Source organism: Diadema setosum, chromosome 4 (assembly GCF_964275005.1).
Source record: "Diadema setosum chromosome 4, eeDiaSeto1, whole genome shotgun sequence".
Taxonomy (NCBI): domain Eukaryota; kingdom Metazoa; phylum Echinodermata; class Echinoidea; order Diadematoida; family Diadematidae; genus Diadema; species Diadema setosum.
In genome coordinates this window covers 18,773,798-18,795,747 of record NC_092688.1, presented here as the reverse complement: position 1 = coordinate 18,795,747, position 21,950 = coordinate 18,773,798, and the positions used below count along the sequence as shown (strand labels likewise).

Here is a 21,950-nt window from a genome sequence, read left to right as displayed (position 1 = left end):
AAATGCAATTATTGTGTTGCTAAACACACAAAGCAAAAGTCTTATTGATTGATTGATCCAGTTTTGAGTCTACTTCATACTGTTCGTGCTACCGTCGTGCGATCCAAACACCGAACTCCAACCGATGCGAAGACTGCTGCTGGTCGCCTAGCTAGCTAGTCCCATACGTGCGAGTATCTGTGTGCATAAACTTGTAATACTGGAATTTGAGGTTTTGATGGTCATATATTGGAACTGTGCAGTTTTAAAGCAGCAATTGTCGACAGTTTCCTATGTAACATTGCTTTAGCTGCTCTTAGAAATTCAGTCATGTCTTCAGTCAAGATTCCTAATGTTCTAATCAGAGGAAGTGTGGCATATCTCTGGAGCAGGGGCTCTCACCGGAGTCTCATGTCGTTCATGCCCAGAAACTCCGGGCCAGTCAGTCATGAGCGAGTGCCTGTGTCTTCGCTAAAAGCTCTGTCTGCCTGTCACGGACAATCAGTGCGTCCGTGTTCCGGACAAAGCAATGACCAGGGGTGAGAGTATGATATTCTTATTGGCACACTTATAACAATTTCGGTAATCGGTACACATTTTTACTAGAATCGGCAAAATCGTGATAAACTGATATCGGGGTCCCCTCTCGTTCTGCGCGTGCGTCTCCACTATGTGCAAAGTCTATATGGGGGGTTGAAAGAAGTCCCCGGCTATAAACGAAATGAATGGCGGTGAATGGAGTGGGGACCTACTAGTATTTCGCGATAATGCCCTAGCTAGAATCTAATAATTCTAGAAACTCTTTTCTGTCGTGAGTATTAAAGATATGTTACTGTGTACCGGTACTCTTTCTGCTACTATTATACCCGGTACAGATCTAGTATTATTCTTTTGCAGTCGTGAGTTGTGTTGTGAGAATTTGTGGTTTGGCCTACATGATGCAAAGACATTTGAAAGATACCGAATAAAAGCAGACGATAGATTCACAAGTAATATTGATACAAGAGAGAATCCATCCCCTGTCAGCCATGACAGAAATGTCAGCGTCGATAGTGATCTCAGTATTTAAACCCTGATACCTTAGGCTTGATACATTTTTTCTTGTATCAATATTGAAATTTACTTCAAGAAGACTTGCTATCTAGTAGTGCTACTCTCACTGCTATGGTTTTGCCACAACAGTGTGATTTAATGCAACCTGCTTTCATGGATTGGTATACTGATATCGTTCAATATATCACTATGATCTCTCTCTCACTCTATGATTTTTCTCTTCCCACTCTTTTCTTTTGTATTAAGGTAAGAGAGCTTCCTGAATTTCAGTTATGTGTAAAGTAGGCACCAAAGATTTTCAAAAGCAAAAGGGATGAGTGTGTATGTTATCCAGTATACCAGGTAAGCATTAGATAAATTTTTAGATACCACCACGTGATGATGTCACAAACCTAATTGTTTCTTTTCATGTTGTGTCTTCTGCAGAGTAGCAAAGAAACTTCCAAAAATATACACAAGAACTGGAGATAAAGGTACTAATTTTATTCCTTGTCAATGTCTCTCATGCAATCCGTTTAGGTCATGTTATATTACTCGTGTCTAAATCATTCTTTAAAAAATGTTTATTGTTAGAAACCTGAAATTAGGTCTCAACCAAAACTATTCGATCCCTTTAAAGGCAAAATAAATCCTCTACTTTTTAACTACTGTAACATAAAGCTCCTTTAAGAGTCTTTTCATAAATTCACCATTAATACACAAAAATATGTGTTTTTTTTTAGCATTGCCAGTGTGTATGTAGTTTTTCTTAATGAACTTATTATTGCAAAATCATGTCCTGTACCAAATAACTAGTACCTGGTATCCATTATTGTTTAAAGTATCTTGTATCACCAGTTCTAACTGAGAAGGAGCATGAGGTTGTGCAGTTTTTGAGCGGTTATTGCTTTTTTTTTTTCTCAATGTCCATTGTACATTTTATATTCCCGTCTCATTCTGGTATTAGGGAAAGCAAGTGTTTAACATGTTTTTGTTTTTGATGCAAAGACTACTCTTAATAAGTTTGTATGTGTAAAACAGGGACCTCTGTAACCATTGCTGGAGACAGAAGACCAAAGGATGACATTGTATTTGAAGCAGTAGGTACAACTGATGAGCTGTCCTCTGCCATTGGGTATGTCATTGTAGCTCTAATTACATGTAGTTTGTTTTTACTGTAGGTAATTGTTTCTCTCCCTCTAACTCTATCTCTTCACCATGTGATTGTTAATGACTATGTTAACCCATTGAGAACGAGTCCCGAGTATACTCGGGCAGGTGTCTATGGGAAATGCGTGTTGTAGCAAAATCAAACCGTCCTAAACGGGTTAAGAATGGGACATTTCAAATGATGTGATTTAGTTTTATAGGATAAAGCATAAGTGTACACTATTGACACTCTACTATTTGGTTTGTATTGCAATTATTTGCCATCTGCTATAATCTACTGCAGAAAAAAAGAAACTGTGCAGTGAATTTGTTTGTGAGAATTATGAATGCAGTAATGTCTGTGTCTATTACAAATCATACAAAATAGCAGGTCTGTGAAATGTTCTACCTGCAGTCATAAAATCATTGTGTGCGTGTATTAGTGTGTGTGTGTGTGTGTGTGTGTGTGTGTGTGTGTGTGTGTGGACTGTCCATTCATACATTCTTGTATTGCATTAATCACTCACAATGGTTACTTTGTTAATGGTAGTGCATCATGCAAGAAGCATAAATTGTCAAATGTGAATCACAGTTTACTTGGTGTGAAGTTTAAAAACTTGACAAAATTTGAAGTCATGATAGTTTTCTCTCGAACAGCAGTCATTGTGTATCATTGGCACGAACTGACTGACAAACAGGGTGAACTCATAAAGTTGATCAGCAGATGAATACTTTCAAGTACTTATTGTAATGTTTCTGTTTTCAAAAGCATGTTTATTGATAGAATGCTTAATTTCTTTGCCTTTCTTTACAGACTTGCAAGAGAGTTCGTGAAAGAATCCAATCTACTTGTGTGTGACAAACAACTTGAAGAGGTGAATAAATGCATATTATAATTGAAAAACAAAGTTTCATCTTTGGCATTTACTATCTGTCAAAAGAGTTTAGATTATTTTTTTTTTTATGCACAGTGAGTTTCTGTCATTGATGGAAGGTTTTTCTGCAGAGTGACCTACCATCAATGATAGAGCCTTACTTTCCATAGTAGCCAATATGGAATAGCGCCCTCTCTGGTTGTATCTCATTCAAAGGTACATGTATCTCATTTTTATGAATAATAACATGTCAAGAGTCCCTCTAACTTTGCTGGGCATTATATAATCATGCACAAACACACACACAAACACACACGCACACACACACACACACACACACACGTAAGATTCAAAGTTATACATTTTTGGAAATCTTTCATTTTTTTCCTACCCCTCTGACACAGAATATTGACAAATAATGCAAATACAACCTACATGTATACAACAAGACAGTGTAGTACAATTTTTGTCTATTTTCTCAGCATGAGACAAAGTCCTATAATAGTGCATTTCTCAATAATCCCAGTTTGGCAACATACACAGTGAATGCCACAATTTTCTTCACACATTCACAGATATGAGCCTGATTTTAATTCTTTAGCTATCTCTCCATGATATCATGTCGATTGAAAATTTATGGCAATCTGTTCTCAGAATCTGTTTCTCTTTGTTGACCAAATAAAGTGCTGTAATGGGAAAAGGATTGTTCCTTGGAGACCTCATAGATCAGGCAGTAATCGTAGCTTGCCAAATCATTGGGGTAGTGTGTACATGAGGTAATCACAGATAAAACCATTAGGTCATGAAGTGAGATGGGGCTACAGGTTTCCAACGTTTCTTGATGATGATTTTTTGAGATAATGAGAAACCTCTTATGAAATATGAAATAACACATAGTTCTAAGAGGACTTACCTTGTGTGCAGCAATGTGAAGCTCTCCTAGTGTGGACATTTGATAATAACAGTTAAATCCATTAGGTTATGAAGTGAGTGGCCACCTGGAGTGACATATCATAGGAGCATCCTGCTGATAAGAACATTCGCTTGTTCTGATCTTTTAGCAAAGCTTGCATCCTTCTCTTCAGGATTCTACTGTATATGAACAGTTCTATGAAATGTCTGTTTTGTTGGATTAGTTACATTTAATCTGGTAATTCCTGACTGCTTGTATTCATCTCTCCTGTTTTTTCCACTTATGCTGCCAGATCCAGTGTATTCTGCAGGATGCAGGATCCAACATTGCCACACCCAGAAGTCTGGCTTCTCCGAATCAACTGCGTGAGTGAAAACCAGACAGGAGTGTGAAAGTTAGTCAGTTGAGTGACTTGGTATCTTTCTAGTCTTAAATAGCATCAATCTGGCACCATGAAGGTATAAAACTCACATGAGTAAGTAAAGATTAGTGCACCTTGTACATTGGTATGTATTGTTTGATTTATAAAATGTAAACAAGGCTGCAGATGGTTTGAATCTATTTTTTAAAATTCTTGTTATGTGCTCCTACATGAAAACATTGTGTCTGTTTACATTTGGATTTTTTTTTTTTTTTTTTTTTGGGGGGGGGTTCAAGTTTTGTTTTGTTTTGTTTGTTTTTTTGTTTTTTTGTATGTGCATGTATAGTCTGCAATTAGGGCCCCAAGTTACACTGAGCTGCAATTTGCAATAAGTTATTTCAGTGTATGGTTTGCAAATAAGTCTTGAACTAGTATGAGTTTTCTGGCGTGATACTAGTATTTGCAATCCTTCATGATGCAGGTATGAATGAGCTAAACTGTTTGAAATTCAGTGACCTTCTGATGCGGCATGGTTGCTCTGATACTGTGATCAACTTTAAGTATATATTTTCATTCAGGAATTTCAACTTGGATGAAACCTTTATCCTAAATTGTAACTTTGATTTAGCTGTAACAACTGAAGATATACAGTGTGTCCTCATGCAAACAAGTCCTTTTGTGTTCGCTTAGTGGTTTGATTATTCACATAAACTTTTTTTTTTTTTTTGGTCAATTTGTTCTATCAATGAATGGTGACAACTTTCCTTCCATTCCAGAGATGACAGAGTTTGATGGATCCAGTGTAGAGATGTTGGAGGAGTGGATTGATGACATGACAGTGTCTCTGCCTCCCCTCAGGAACTTCATCCTACCGGTAGGTTGGTCTCTGCTTCCAGGTCCAGCCACCTCCCATCATAAACACAGCTTCAATGACTTGCAGAAGCTGGTACTTCTGGAGGGCAAGCTGGTTGATTCTTTCTGAATTGTGCAAAATGATTAACCCTTTCATTTTCACTGCCAACTATCCAGCATCGGATTTCCATGGCATTCTGTAGCACAGGTCTTGAGGGGATTAAAAGATATCTAGGGTATCAAAGATGGCAGGTTTGATGACTGGGAAAATGTCATTCACTCAGTTGTGTCTCCCCATGTCTCACATCTTCTCCAGGGGAAGAGTTCTCAAGAAATGTTGATTTTACTCTCTATGCGATTAAATGGAAAGAGATTTTGTCATTACAATTTAAATTTTATTTTCATTCCTCTTACAGATCATAATTACATACACTTCACTCTTTTCTTTTTTTTTTTTTGGTGTAACAAAGAAATATTGTAGATGATACATTGTGAGATGAACAGAGCATACAACAATATTAAAACATCATAACAGCGAAACATTGTAACAACAACAACATGATATTTGAATTATATCCGAGCACTGAATTCTAATCTTTATCAAGTATTAGAATAGATAATGTGATGAAATATTTAGCAAGGGTATTTGATTGACTATGGTGGTAGTCTTCAAAATCAGATCAACCTGAATGAACTAAGGAAACTCTGACCTAACTTGTCTTGTCAATAAGACATGCATTGTATGTATGTATGTATGTATTATGTACAGTATATACAGTCATGTGTATGTATAATTTCTTTTTTTAATTGCTCAACAGTCTGGTGGAAAGGCTAGCAGTGCACTACACATAGCTAGGTCAACCTGCCGGAGAGCTGAGAGGAGGTGAGTGGAACTCTTTAAATGATTGGAAAATGTAAGTTGCCATAACATCTTCCCTGTGGAATAGCACTGAACATTAGCACCACTGTCTTGATGTTATGAGCGGCACGTTTCTTGTGACCACCCTGATTGTATCTTAACTCTGTTGATACTGTAAGCAAGATGGGTGTGAGGATTCCATCCTCCTTATTTTTCACATTTATGATGATGATGATCCCTCTTTTGGGTAGGAAAAAAGTGAACGTTGGGGAGCAGAGGGATGATGTAAATTGATACAGACAGACATTTGGGAATGATTTGTCGCCACCCAGTTTTTTTGTTTTTTTTTTTTTGCTCTGTGAAGCTGTGCAGCTGGTCACATCTTGCTACAGAATTGAAAGAAAAGTGCAAAGAGAACAAGCAACTGACCAAATTGAGCTAAATATGAGGAAAATTATGTCATGTATAGTTGAAGTAATATTGAAGAGTATGTGTTAATGTTTAATCCACAATTGAGAGATTTTTGTGGTCTTGGTAATAAGAATGAGGTGGTAGGAGCAGATAGCCAGAAAAGAAAATGTGTGAAATTTTGTGTGAAAACTTTTGTGTATGCATGCTTGCGTTAATTTGCTTTCAGCACCAGAAAAAAAAAAGTGATTTCTTAATTTTTTTTAAAGAGTGTATTAACTCAAATTTCATGTTTGCTTGAACTCTATGTATGATTTCGTGAAAATTTAAAAATGCTAAAATCTATCAGTTTAGTGTTCAAGTCAATAGTTCTTTCATTTTCCCACAGAATAATCAAGAACACGGTCATGTTGGTCCAGAGAAACTGAAAACCAAGTAGGGAAAGAAATGGACTTTGTTGGGTTTTTTTTTTTTTTTCATTTCCTTTTATTTTTTCTTTTAATTACCACAAAATGAAATATTTATTCAGTTGACAATAAAGGTACCATTTGAAGACATGAACAACATAATTCATATTGTCTTGGTATTCGTTTCCCATCATATTATACATATTACTTTAGTTTTGGGCTTGTTTGTTTGTTTGTTTGTTTGTTTTCAAAAGTGAATTTACACATGATTTATCAATAAATTGGAATTATCATGCTTAAACCCTGTCTGTGTCAGGGACTTTGGACAGAGTGTACGATGCTACATGTTTTTGTTTTTATGCCTCCGCCACGAAGTGGTGCCGGAGGCATTATGTTTTCAGGTTGTCCGTCCGTCCGTCCGTCCGTCCGTCCGTCCGTCCTTCCGTCCTTCCGTCCGTCCGTAATGAGTTTTGTGGACAAGGTAACTATCAAAACCTGTTGAGGTATTCTAATGAAACTTGGCATGTATGTGTATTAGGGGGTGAAGTTGTGCCTATCAACTTTTGGCTGCACATGCTCAAGGTCAAAGGTCAAGGTCAAATACATAAAATTTCACTATTTCCACCATATCTATTGAATGCCTTAAGATATTTTCTTGAAACTTAGTGTATACATGTATTACCCAATCAAGATTCTCTGGTGAAAGTTTGGGTCATGAGGTCAAAGGTCAAAGGTCAAAAGGTCAGGGTCAAATACATAAAATTTCACTATTTCTACCATATCTATTGAATGCCTGAAGATATTTTCTTGAAACTTAGGGTATACATGTATTACCCAATTAAGATTCTCTGGTGAAAGTTTGGGTCATGAGGTCAAAGGTCAAAAGGTCAGGGTCAAATACATAAAATTTCACTATTTCCACCATATCTATTGAATGCCTGGAGATATTTTCTTGGAACTTAGTGTATACATGTATTACCCAATTAAGATTCTCTGATGAAAGTTTGGGTCATGAGGTCAAAGGTCAAAAGGTCAAGTAGAAATATTAAAACTTCTTTTTTTTCTCTGTACCTTGAAAAATTGTTCAAGGTATCTTCATGGAACATAGTATATACATGTACTGACTGGAAGTGATTATCTAGAGAATGTAGGGTTCATGGATCAAAGGTCAGGGGTCAAAGGTCAAGTGCAAGACTTCAAAATTTTACTATTACCCTCATATTTATGCAATGCCAGCAGGGTTATTTTTTTTACACTTGGTGTATGCGTGTGTAACCTAATAGAAATTCTCTGGAAAGTTGTTTTTTTTTTTCTCTCTTTTTGCCTGAAAGGTCAAAAGGTCAAAGATCAATTGAAAGTGCTGAACTAACTTTTTCCTCCATATCTCGGAAGTGGCTCAAGTTACCTTGAAACTTAGTACATATTATGCATGTTCTACCTGAAAGTAATTATCTCATGAATTTTAGGGTCAAGGGCCAGATGAAAATGGTAACAATTTACTATTCAATTCAGAAATTGCACTTTTTCTCCATACCTGTACCTTGAAAATTACTCAATGCCTAAATGTATGAATGGTTCAAAGTCAAGTTAAAGTCCTTAAATCCCTAGATACATGCTCTCCTATTCATCCAATTAAACCTACGTCAAGGAAGGTGAACATTCAACACATTTGTGACAAACTTGTCATTCCAATATTTTGCCAATTTTGTGAAAATGTAATCACACAGTGTCCACATGTACTATCTAGACCTATTGGGAAAATCATGCATTATGGCGGAGGCATACCAGTCGCCAAAGCGACATTTCTAGTTTGTTTTGTTTTGTTTTGAGGGTTTTTTTTTTTCAATGCCAGTTGTCACTCAAAGCACGCGAAGGGTTAAGCGGAATACCTATTTCTTCTCCCCAATATTAAACTGAAAAAAAAAAAACACAAACAAACATACAAAAGAGATGTCTTACTCTTTAGATGCTATATTACCATTGAGCAACCATTGACAGGTGAAACTGCACCATAAGGAATAATTAGATCTCTCCTTGTGCAATATACCGCCGTCCGTGTGAATGTCCTCACCTGTGTAGCGACAACATTTTTGGAGCAGCACGCGTGCGATTAACCCCCGTCCTCCTGTCACCGCTTGCCACCCAGCTTGGGGGGTGAAAGGTCACGAGTTCACGTGTCACAGTCCTCGCAGTCAAACCGTTGGAGAATAAACACCCGGGCTCCATGCAGCGCCTCATCTCGCCGGCGATTCGCCGTCGCCCCGCCGGAGTCGTTCCCGCCCGTTATTGGCAGGATAATTCATGGATATGCGGTGATTAGAATGTGGAGCCTTCTTGTACAACGATGTAACGAGCGCGTCGCAATATCTGTCAGAAAATAAGATTTAACACGTCAGGCATGGTTGTCCGTAGATAGTGATCAATTGAGCGTGATATTGTGAATGTTATTGCACTCTGTGGCTCCGTTTGTTGACCCTTTCTGTGAATGTCGACATTCTTAAATACATGGGGTAGCTTTCCTGATCTGTACTCCCTCTCGGAGAAAAGTTTTGTATTAAAGTTAGTTCAACCTGGGCCATGATTTTATTTCAAAATGTCTAAATTAATATATATATATATATATATATATAGTTCTTACATGTATCGACCATACATTATTAATTCACGAGAGAGTGTTGTGTTCTATTTTTTTAGACCATTCTTCGAAATTAAGGTGTATTCGAGAAAACGCGGCCTGCTGTTTGAATTTTGCAGGCGTAATTGTGTTTATCTATAATTTCATGGTTGCCATTACAGCAAAAGTTTTTGTTTGTAATTTTCGGTAGCGTCAAACCGCGCTATAGGCAACGCGTTTACCTCAGATTTAAATCTATGAATGTCGCGTGTGACAAAAGTATCACTTGGCAAAAATGGGCTTACAAATGTTTTGAATTAGTAAAATGCTCCACGAAAAGAATTTATGCAAGATGATATTTCATCGTATCAAGATGTTCAGTACTGCCAGCACTGCATGATGGTGATGGCGTTATTTCACTCAACTTTCTTTCGCGGGGGTACTTGAAGATATTGCGCCCGTTCTCCTGGAGTCATAGTTCTAGTTTAGTGGATGATTTACGACCGGTTGTCCCCATAAAAGACCGTAAGAAGGTATATAACTATCAGCTATGACGGTGACCTCTGACACCAGTGACCGACATTTTGTGGTGGCAAGCTGGCCACAATGCATCGTGAAGTCAGGCTAGTTTTAGAGGCTTGGCTGGTTATGTCAGTGGCGATCTAATTCGAGTGCACTATGGTTTTCTGTGTCAGTTATCATATTCAGTGTCAATTATCATAAAGCATTTGACCAGTTTGGTAATGCTTTAAGAAAAGCAGTCACAGTCGTTCGCGAGACAAAATTAATGCGAGGATGACATAATACGTGCTTGTCTTCAGAACTCGTGCCTAGATTTTCACTTGTATTCATTGTGCAATTGCGTGTTGTTGATGGATAATATTCGACAATCTTTACTGTCTTTCGTATATAGTGCTCCACTGTTGTATGCTATTGAAAACGAAAACTAGGCTTTGAAGCCATACGAAATGACCGTCTTGGTTGAGGTTGCTATGCACGATGATTCTTTGGTCTTATTTAATATGATGACATGGTTCTCTAGGGTAGCGTAATTGGATGAAGGTTCTCATAACGCCTTGGTAGAGTAGCCTCTTTAATGTCGCTTCTGCTCTATCACAGTGCCCTGCTGTATGTATGACACTAGCATTGTCAGGTATTCCCATCTATACAGCTGGATCAAGAGGGACATGAGTGAAAACATCTTAGCGGGATTCGAACTTGGGGCCCCCGTTTGAACATCAAAAGTCTTATCCATTATAAAGACTAACGTGGTCGTATACGTGATATACACACTTGTGATCAGTAGGCCTAGTCATTCAAATCTACTGAGAGCTCACTACAGTGTGATACCCATGATACCCTTATGATGGTGTATAAACACCACTGTTTTCCTGCCCCTTATGATGGTGGATAAGCAACATTGTTTTGCTATACCCCTTATATGATGGTGCATAAGCACCATTGTTTTCCTACCCCTTGTGATGGTGTATAATCACCACTGTTTTCATACCCCTTATGATGGTGTATAAACACCACTGTTTTCTTGCCCCTTATGATGGTGGATAAGCACCACTGTTTTGCTATACCCCTTATATGATGGTGGATAAGCACCATTGTTTTCCTACCCCTCATGATGGTTTGTAAACACCACTGTTTTCCTACCCCTTATGATGGTGTATAAGCACCACTATTTTCTTATCACTTATGGTGTATAAACACCACTGTTTTCCTGCCCCTTATGATGGTGGAAAAGCACCACTGTTTTCCTACCCCTTTTATGATGGTGCATAAGCATCATTGTTTTCCTACCCCTTATGATGGGGTATAAGCACCACTGTTCTCCTACCCCTTATGGTGGATAAGCACCACTGTTTCCTGCCCCTTATAATGGTGTATAAGCACCACTTTTTTCCTATTCCCCTTATGATGGTGTATGAGCACCACCTGTCTCGTACATCCTGGTTGCGTTTTAAATGAATACGGTTCTCTCAAGTCGCTTATGGGTTATAGATAGAGTTATAGATTTCGCTGAAATCTATGATTCTTCAACAATCGTCCACTTGTCAGCTGTTTGTAATAGCCAACATTATATTATAACTTTTTTTTTTCTGCCATGACACAGTATAACATAGTAATAAACAAATCCAAATATCACGTATAATCCGTAAGACTTTTTGATAATTATGTTGTGTCGAGATCTGAGCTATTTGCTCTGCTATTTTACAGCGAAGTCACGGTCTGAATGTTGAACAGTAGCCTTAAATCCTGGAGATAGTAGATATTTTAAATTCTGTCTAAAATGTGGGAAGTGGCCAAATGATTTATGGGGAAAAATGCACGTCATCCTTGTCACACTGAAAGTCGGTGATAGTTGGTATACGTCTTGTATTTTACGAACACGCGGTCGCCTTCACTTCTTTGATCATGTAATTATTGTCCTTATTGCTGTGACTCCAAAAGTGGTTGGCCATATACCACAAACAGTTGCTGCTCTGTCTTGTTGTAATGATGTGCAAACAACATGCTACGCACTTATATCGCTGTATACACCATTGCGAAACGACTAAAGTCAAAAGCTTGTCAAACATTACAAGCACAGAGTACGTATAAAGACAATAAACTTCTCCGAGAATGTGTGTATGTATCATTATGCACCCTTGCATTCATGTTTCATTTTCAACACGTTCTGTCTGAGTTATATTTTGTATCGGGAAAGTATCACTTGAGAGATATATCACCCAGTATGTAATCGGTTTTCTGATGGATATGCTTCTATGGTACTTGTGTTCCTGTCACGATCCTAATTTTGGTTCTTCACAGATCATGTCGTCACGTTATATTGGACGGATATAACGCGCGCTGTTTGTAAAAGTGTTATTGATTACAGAGGATTGTTCATTCTCTTTGTCATCCTTTCACGTATCTGTCAGAGAGAGGGGCAGAGAGGCGAGAAAGGAAGAGAGAGATAGAGAGGAGGAGAAAGAAGAGGAGGAGAGAAAGAAAGATATGGACGTGTACATGACAGTCATCTATCATACCGTGTTATCGTATCTTGTTTTCTTGAAAACCTTACAGCATTGCCCCGCTGGCACGGAGTGAAGAAATAGATCCGGCTGTGGCAAGATTTATCAACAGGTAATTACTGGATGCAGAATCTAATTTCATAAACACCGACGAAAAGTTTTATAAGTCACCGTGCGTCATTGTGGACAAGAAGTTTGGGGGAGGGGCGGAAGGGTAACTGAGACATGTATGAATTCAGCAGGTGTAACCCTAAATTATGCGGCACCCCTGTAAGTATAAAAGAAATCACCTGTAAATGTTTACGCTTGTTTTGTCTTTATACTATCATTTACATCAATAATGCCATTTTTTTTTTAGAGTGGTCGGTCTGGATGAACCTCATCAAATCGATCTTTTTTTTTTCTTTCTTCTTTTTCTTTTTTTTTTGGGGGGGGGGGGATGTTATTTGCATATTGTGATAGCAACTAAGATAAAACCGCTGGTTTATCAGCCAGTCGGATTACAATTACATTAATGTAGATATAAGCATATAACGATTTTATGAGACTTTTAGAAACACTAGCCATGACATTTATTTCATCTAATGTAATGTAATTCAGGAGAAATTGTCTTCGTATCAGTGAAAATGCTTTATTATGCAATATTGTGTATATGTAGAGTCTATGATGTAAACAAACAAACTGGAAACAAATTCCAGAAAAAGATTGAAGCTGATGTCCGGCCAGAGATTACCTACGGGAGATTGTCAGCCCATGAAATTTATTTATTTACTTATTTATTTATTTATTTATTTATTTATTTATTTATTTATTTATTTATTTTTATTTTTATTTTTTGGGGGGTTGATTTAGTATACGGGAAATATTATTCAAAACTGCTTCAAGTATCAAAGATCTCTCCCGGAAGAGAAGTAATAGTTACCCCCATTAGTTCTTAGTGAAGTTTACCATCGATGTCTTTTGTCACATTCTTCTGATTGTTGTTGTGCTTGTTGTTGTTCTTGTTCTTGTTCTTGTTGTCGTCGTCGTCCTGACGACTTCCTCATGTAATTGTGCTATTGTGTCGATTTGATTGTAAACCCAAAGATCACAACCTCTGATGTATTTGCAGATGTAATTTCTAGATTGTAATCTGTTTCAGCAGTTTAGATAGCAATGAATGTGGAGCTGACAGATACGCGAAGATTACGCGATTGTTTCATATGTCTTATCCGCGAAGGACGTTTCAGATAGTTATACATTCTGCTATTATCTTTATTTCTCTCCGTTCCATAATTCGATGGCAGGTTGAGTGATTACCTCTTCACAGCAGCACGGTTCGCGTCTCTTCAAGACAACATGCCTGAAACCATCTACAGGAGAGTGAAGCCTAGGGCGAGGAGGAAATGAAAGGGGCTCATTCGCGTTAATATCGTCTGATTCTTTTAGCGTCGTGTATAAGACTCTTTAAGATAAATGGACATGTATGTATACAGTAATACGTATATGGGAAATATCATATGCAAAAAAAAAAAAAAAAAAAAAAAAAAAAAAAAGTTTATTGCGTAATTGGAGAATACACGTACACGGATTTCATCAGGATTTCGCACGCATGAATGTTCTTGGGATTTTTTTTTTTTTTTTTTTAATGCGTGTACAGGATTCTTGTAAAGGGGAAAAATTATTATGTGGACGTAGTGCTCAACAAAATCGTCCCTACAAAAAGACATCGCACAAGATAACAGTTCGGATACATTGTGAAACTAGCTCTCAACAATCATCGGTACGGAATGAGGATTGGTAAATTGATTAGAATTCTTCACGCTTAATTCATTATCAATTTGGTTCGAATTCAGACTTTTGAAAAGAGTGGCAAGGGACTGGGATCATTGTGTCAGTCGTCCGTCAATGGTTAAGTAAACCGTGTCCCTGTATAGCAAACCGACTGCTGATGTTGGTTATTCCGAAGCTTCGTTAATCCGAAAAAGGTTCCGAAAAACACAAATTCCGTATGTTAGATGTCCCTTAATCCGAACATGAGATAGGATTAGTTAATCCGAACATTAACATGTGGCCGAAGATTCGTTAGTCCGAAAATGAAGTAAGGGTCGTAAATCCAAAGGTTCGTTAATCCGAAATGAAAGTATTACAGAGTTCCATATTCCGAAGGTTGGTATAAAGTCCGAAAATGAAATAAGTTTCGATATACCGAAGGCCTGATAGTCCGAAAATGAAATATGAATAGTTCATTAATCCGTAAATGGAAAAAAAAAAATAGTGTGTACAAACGAACCTTCGGATTAAGATACCTTCTGAATAGCGAACGTTATTTCATTTTCGGAATTATGAACCTTCGGTATGATCGGAATAACGGACTTCGGAATAACAAACTGCAACCACAATTTCGTAGTATAGTACTGTAGTGTGGTACTGCGTCAGTACGCGTGTACGTGAACGTACATTTATCCCTGGGGTTCTCCTTGTCCTTGCTTTGTATTTCAAAGTGATATTCCAGACACTGATGTATTTGACCAGACGAAATCGAGGTAAAGAGAAAAGATGTTATGATCCCAACTTGACCGAGAGTTTTCAGGAATTGGATGTTCATGTTGATTCGTGTGCTCCTCGAAGCATATAGTTATGACACAATTTGTGATGAAATGCTAGGAACGAAGTGTTACTCCACTGTTTGGAAATTGTATGATTAGAATAAAGGCTGAAAAACAATTTGTGTGTTAAAGTGAATTTGTGTGTTAAAGTGCTTATATTGTATTTGGAAAAAAAAAAACGATGTGCACCGTACCTCCGTAAGTATGCTAGTTTGCGACCATGTAATGAAGAGGTACGAGGCGGTGTGTGAAGTGTTATCAGTAAAATTTAGAACCCTACATAAAGCAAAAATATAGTTATCATGTGACTAACGATGGCGACGAAAGGGATGATATTTTGTGTCGGGTTTTTTTTGTTTTTTTTTTGTGTGTGGTTTTTCTTTAGATCTGCCTCGTGATGCTGACTGACCTGTTGACACAAACCATGTACTGTTCGGCTAGTGTGAATGTACTGCTATAATAATGCAATACATGGTGTTATAATGCCGTCTTGAAACACTCGCTGTGTTTTGCTAACACTTCGCACGCGAAAACATATGTTGGCTCAGCTGAAGGTAGTGACTGTCTCTCCTTCTCCTCTGTACCCCTTCTGTCCTCTTGTGTTTATATTTACACGATTTCCTGTTATAATGGCGTAAATGTGTTGAATGATGTGTGCATGGTCTGTTGCCGGATAGTTAACTGAATTTAGAAATAAAAAAAAAATCAAAAAAAAAAAATCATGCCTTCTTCGACTGTGCGCGATTTCATTGCGTATCATTTTAATCCAATTTTATAATACATGGATATGGACTTCGTCTTTTCTGCGGTTTCGACACAAAGGATCAACCTGTCAAATCCCGCAGTAAGAGTAATCGACCGAAGGCGATCCTTTGTATGAATAAGAGATTGTTACGGCACATTTTGGTAAATTGCACCGTAACAGGGATGTTTATTCGAATATTTTTCAAGAACTTGACAGTCATTTCTTACACCGTTATGTTTACGTTCACGATAATTGCAAACATGGTTGTCATGTACTTTTTTTGTACAAACTTGTCATATTTGTCAAATAATGAGACTATCAATTTTTATTTGTATATAGGCATCTATCAACTTGGGATGGGGCCTATTAACTTTTCATCGTATGTAACTTGCTGGGCGTCAATACACATAAAACACATAGTAGAACCTCCTTGTGTGCTGATTCGCAGTTTTAACGCGACCCGAGCCGTCACACATAGTATACCAAGAGGATAGTAGCATATGAACAGTATAGGTAGGATAGACGGTGTTTTCATGAAAGGGGTCAGGGAGAGTGGCATGGGGCTAGAATCCTGTGGGACACCTCCTCTGCCATCCTCATTATTTGCAGGAGTAAAACTGCGGAGAATGGATCTTCAACGTTCCCTTTTTTAATGTATTTTTGGCGTAACCACTTTAAACCCTCCCGCAGCTGGTATCTGAACTGCCTTAACCCTTTCTGTTCCAAGGGTATTTTGACAATGTGGACAACGCTATCAGGATTTCTGTGTCAGTCGGCACTTTAAGCACATAAAGAGTTAAAGTGTGATGGTCCCCGGTGGGTTGATGTACGTGAACGATGTGTGTGAGCGATGTGTATACAGTGCGGCGTCTTTTCGCTGATCCCACGGAGAATGCTTTTTCTGGGTGACTCATATTATCTGCGCTGTGTGCTCAGATGTACTTTCAACGAAGCTGAGTACATTCGAGCGTTGTTTGTGGAATTTCCAGGAGCCTTAATTGAAGAAGACAGGGTGTGTTTCCCTTTATATGGGTCGTGCACTGGCTTACTAGTTCACGTACCTCCATTATTACTACTAATTGTAGCCTATGTTTACTTCAGACCACTGTCGTAACGCCGTTGTAATGTCTTCTTCGCGGCCCCCGGGACCACTTCACCGGGTTATGAACCCTGCTTTTTCAGATGAATGAATGAAGTGGGGTCTTTTACGTGTATGAGTTGTGTCTCTTTCACACATTGTGTGTCCTATCCGAGACATTTGCTTCTGCGACATTGCTCCCTTGAAAAACATGTATGCACGCTATAATAGGCCAAACACAAATTCTATACCCACATTCATAAACATAACCCTAACCCTAATTCTAATACTCACCTCAAACTAAACCTAAAACCCTGTCCTTGGAGAAAATAAAACCGGAACAATTGTGTCAGGAGTAAATGTCGTGTTCCCATCCGAGGCACAGAGTGCTTTTGCCTCTTACTATGGAGGGAACGGTATGATTACACACAACATTGCTCAGGTAGACTCGGGAATCGAACCCGGGGTCTTGGATCTGGAGGCAGACGCGCTACCGACTAAGCCAAATCACCACCTCAATGCACTAATGTTGTATACACATAATCTTTTCAAATTGTCACAGTTGATGCGTGTATTTAGAATACACATATTACGTGCAGACGGTCTAAACACGGACTCTTCGAAATTCATACTCCTTTATTTTGTCTGCATTATAGCTCCTTGTATTCTCGTATGATTGATTTTGGTTGTTTTTCGTTGTTTTTGTTGGTTTGGTTGTTTTCATTTTTTAGTTTTGATTTGACTACGTTTATAAACACACACACACAAAGAATTTATATATATATACATATATATATATATATATATAATATACCAGGGTTTCTTTGATGTCAACTCAAGCTCTCTCATCTCCCTCCCCCCCCCCCTCTCTCTCTCTCTCTTTCTCGCCTATGGCATAATGATATAAACACAACACTTATGCACAAATTATGACGTCCACTTAGGTACACCGCAATACACTCATTCTCCACTGTCCCCACTCCCCCACTCTTTCTTCCTCTCTCCCATTCAATCAGCATTTCCAGAAATATGCGGCGTACGTTTTGGGCTCTCACTGCATTCATATATTCGTATATTTATAGTTCCCAAAAAAGACGCACAGTTATGGCTTGAGGCATCGAGGCCCTATCTAAGTTCCGATCTTTCTATATAGCCGCTTCAGATTCTATAAAAACTGCTTGTTATCGCGGGCACTTGGCAGAGATGAATCACGTGACAGTGGACTCCCGTTATAACGAAGTCTTCGGGACCGGCAGTTTTCATTTGTTATATCGAAATGTCGTTATAACCGAATATAGACATTTAAAACAATAAAAAAAAAAATAAAAAAAACACATAGAGCGGATGATGTGGTGGCCTTTTTTTACTTCGTTTTAACCGGAATTTCGCTATAACCGTGTTCGGTCTAACGGGAGCGCACTGTATACACACTTGGTTTGATATAATGGTGGCTATTTAATCAAACGTGAAGGAAAGACGATAGTTTGTTGAGTACATGACAGTATGATATTGTCCCAGAATAAAAGCGACCTGATGAAATATTTCAATACGTTGGTGCAGCACGGTTCGCGTCTCTTCAAGACAACATGCCTGAAACCATCTACAGGAGAGTGAAGCCTAGGGCGAGGTTGGTGTGGGACTTCAATACTCCGTGTTTCTCTCTTCTTTAAAATAAAAAAAAAATGGATGTAAAGTACGAAACTTGAAATCTACGTTAACGATCGCTCAGATATCAAGGGCATACGAATGTGTCTAGGATTGTTGGAGACTAGAACAGTGAATAGAGTAATTTTTGTATTTTTGATCTTTTTCTTTTCATTGATTTACATGTATTTTTATTTCAGAATAATATTAATCTTGGAAAGTACACTTATCCAATAAGGGAAGACGTCTAAATAGACAAGCCGAAGCTGGTTATGAATGATACATAAAGTCTATGTAATACAGTTGTAGTTGAAAAACGTTAATGCTATTCGATTAGAATCACGTCGGGCACATGCGGCAATCATTATACATTCGAATAAAATTGAACATTTTACGCGAGTATGGCCTCTGTGACAAAATAACGATTTAACTTTCACCGTGTTAGATATGAATGCGTTATCTACATGAGATATTAACTGAAAAGAAGAATTCTCACTTGTCTCACATACATAGAAAGTTATCTTGCCTCACTCTTATCTATTTCTCTTTTCTGCAGTGTTATCTCGCAATTCGTTCATTTTCCCATAATCTAAACGCATTAATGCATTTTCTCGGTTTTTCGCGCGAAATATGAACGGTGATAGTAAGCTTGCGGAATGTGAGAGAATAACATGCCGACCTCTTTGTTATTTCACCTTGGGTGGCCTGTGAACCCCGCTTACCCCCGAGACAAAACATGATGACATGACAAATTGTCCCCTAGTTAAGATTACATCAAATTCTGACACGTGTGGGACCGAGAGCCTTCATAGAACCTGCGACTCTCAACTTGTTTACACTTGGGTATCATTTTGCCGATTGCTTGACAGTTCTAGGGTGATATTTCAAGGGCAAGAATGTGTTCTGTGAAGGAGAAGACTTTTGACGGTATATAGGGTCGCCAGCTTTGTCAAAATGTGTGAAAACAAAATCAATGAAAATGTGTATTTATGATATAGAGTTACAGAGGAACACTTTGAGCAAACAGAGTTGTGTTACAAAATACTTCTGATCTCATATCATGGAGCTGTTGGTTAAAGATTTGTTACCATTCTTACGGAGCCCGTATCAAATACTTAGGATTCCAACAGCAGCACTTACAATGTATATACACATGCGCACACCATTTTATATCCTCCTCTGTATATTATTGTCTTCTCCCTTTTTGTGTTGCCTTTTCTCTGTCTCTGTCGTTTTATTTGAACGCGTTTTCGGAAAGGCCGAAGAAGTATTGTTGCCAGTTTTGTGGATGCAATTTCATACCGTTAGATACGAAGGAAATCGAGCTTTTAAAGCGAAACAACGGTATAAACTGAGAGCATCTTGCCGTCTTCAAAACAGTTCTCGTCTTTGACATCGTCTTTCAGACTCCGTCAGCTGAATGGCCGATGTTTGTTCATATGTTTACTGAACCATTTGACCTCTGACGTCATTTTCTGACATAGGTCAACGGTCATGATGGTAGGTGACGAAAAGTAATCCATCTCCTTTTTCGTTGGTCCGCCAATTTTTTTTTTCTTCTTTCACTCTTTCTTTCACGTGAATACTTCGTCTTGTAGTGTACCGGTACAATGTATATACTGTTAGAAGTCTGTGTGTAATCGGGCTACGTAGTAATCTAATCGTTAAAGGAAACCAAAACCCACGTGATATCAATGTGGACTGAGTGAATGCAGCAATATATCAATGTGGACCGACTGAATGCACCAATATTAAAGCAGAACACAGAGCAGAAGTGAAAGTTTGAGGAATATTGTTCCTGATTCAAAAGTTTTCATGAAAAGTACACAAGTCATTCCACCGACTTGTTACTCGTGTATGTGTTCAGGGTAATTCCCCTACTTTCTGAAAGAGGTATATGCAATATGAAGTGCTCTCTTATTGTGCAAGAAAGTGAAAACATGTTGAATTTTCTTATTTCTTCACATTGTTGTCCATAATTAGGTCATGAAGTGTAGTAGTCTCCTTATGCAGAGATGACGGCACCCAAGTTTTAAAGATTTATAACTTTTGCATCGATTGTACGATTTCCCTAAACTTTCACTGATGCATGTCCTATATTGGTGCATTCCCTGAATCCACATTTATAATTGATTTGATTCGATTCGATTTGATTTGATTTAGTGGTTTCTACATTATCATTGCACATGTACACACACACGCACAAACACACACACACACAGTCATATACATGTGTGTGTATATATATATATATATATATATATATATATATATATATACATTATAATATTACATATATATCCATATACGTTGTTTAATGTATAACAACAGTGTATCGATACGCTGTACAATAGATAATATAGAAGGGCTATGCATGCAGCTTAAAGGTAACTTTAATACATATTTGGGTTTTGGTTTCATTTTAGTAAGCTAATCAGAGATGAATCAGACATGATCACGATTACTTGCATATGTTCCATGTATCACTATCTAATTGGAGGAAAACTTCATAAAACCAAGAAGCGATGGATCAAGTGAAGCTGATTGGAATGAATGCGGGGGAAAAAAGAGCAGCACTTTGTACATCTCGATGTCATTTCTGTGTGCTACTGTGATTATGGTAATCTTACAGTTTCTCAAGTTAGGTCTCTCCAGCATAGCTTTATAACTTTTAAGACTTTCAGAAGTAATCACTTGTCGTTGGAGATGGCGACATCAGTCGTCAAAAATATTGGGGTCATCCCACCAGACCGACACCCACGAGTCATACAGCCCACGAGTTCGACATTGAAAACAAGTCCATGAGTCATACAGCTCACGAGTCATACAGCCCATGAGTTCGACACTATATGCAAATAAAGGCCATGAGTTCGACAGATATAACACGGGGCTTAACAGGCGCGGTGGAGCACCCCAATTATCTCGCAGAAATCCATCGGCAGCCGAGCCTCATTTGCATAAAGTAAACAACATGTACTCGCGTAGTTGAGAAAAAGTAAACAACTTCTCAAGCTAATAACAATTTAAGGAAACCTATTTTCGGATTAAAATTGAGTTAGTTTGAATTTAAAAACATGTCCGAATATGCACATATAACATATTAAAGGATTTGACAACGATAAAATGTGAAATTTTAGCGAAAACCTGGCGAGCAAAATTACCAAAAATATGCCTCGAAAATCATCCTAAAATTCACGAAGTGTGATTGCGGAACCAAAGCGCCATTCGAACAAAGTACACCGAAATTTATTTATCTGCTTGCATTTTGAATTTCACACCGTAATATTCCCGGCCATGGTTGTGTCGGAAAAAAACAGAAGGTGATGTCAAAAATGACACGAACGCAAAGCGTACAGGTCAGTCCCATGTATTTATAATCGCGTCACTGTAGCGTTGCATGTCACAGCACACGTGACGCATTGC

General features: G+C 38.1%; 1 protein-coding gene across 2 annotated transcripts; it reads left to right on the top strand.

The window, feature by feature from the left end:
• The first annotated feature begins 112 nt into the window (after positions 1-112).
• On the top strand, positions 113-15,196 carry LOC140226968 (corrinoid adenosyltransferase MMAB-like). Of its 2 annotated transcripts, XR_011901005.1 has the most exons (10): positions 113-518; positions 1,459-1,505; positions 2,053-2,146; positions 2,975-3,035; positions 4,241-4,313; positions 5,086-5,183; positions 5,980-6,044; positions 6,817-6,863; positions 12,525-12,584; positions 13,759-13,837. XR_011901005.1 is itself a non-coding variant. In XM_072307405.1 (9 exons), exons 1-9 carry the CDS (start codon positions 310-312, stop codon positions 13,859-13,861), a joined length of 810 nt encoding a protein of 269 aa, XP_072163506.1. In that variant the 5' UTR covers positions 113-309; the 3' UTR covers positions 13,862-15,196. The 2 variants fall into 2 exon arrangements, 1 of the variants encoding a protein (XP_072163506.1); XM_072307405.1 differs by lacking the exon at positions 6,817-6,863 and having other exon boundaries at positions 13,759-15,196.
• The last annotated feature ends 6,754 nt before the right edge of the window (positions 15,197-21,950 follow it).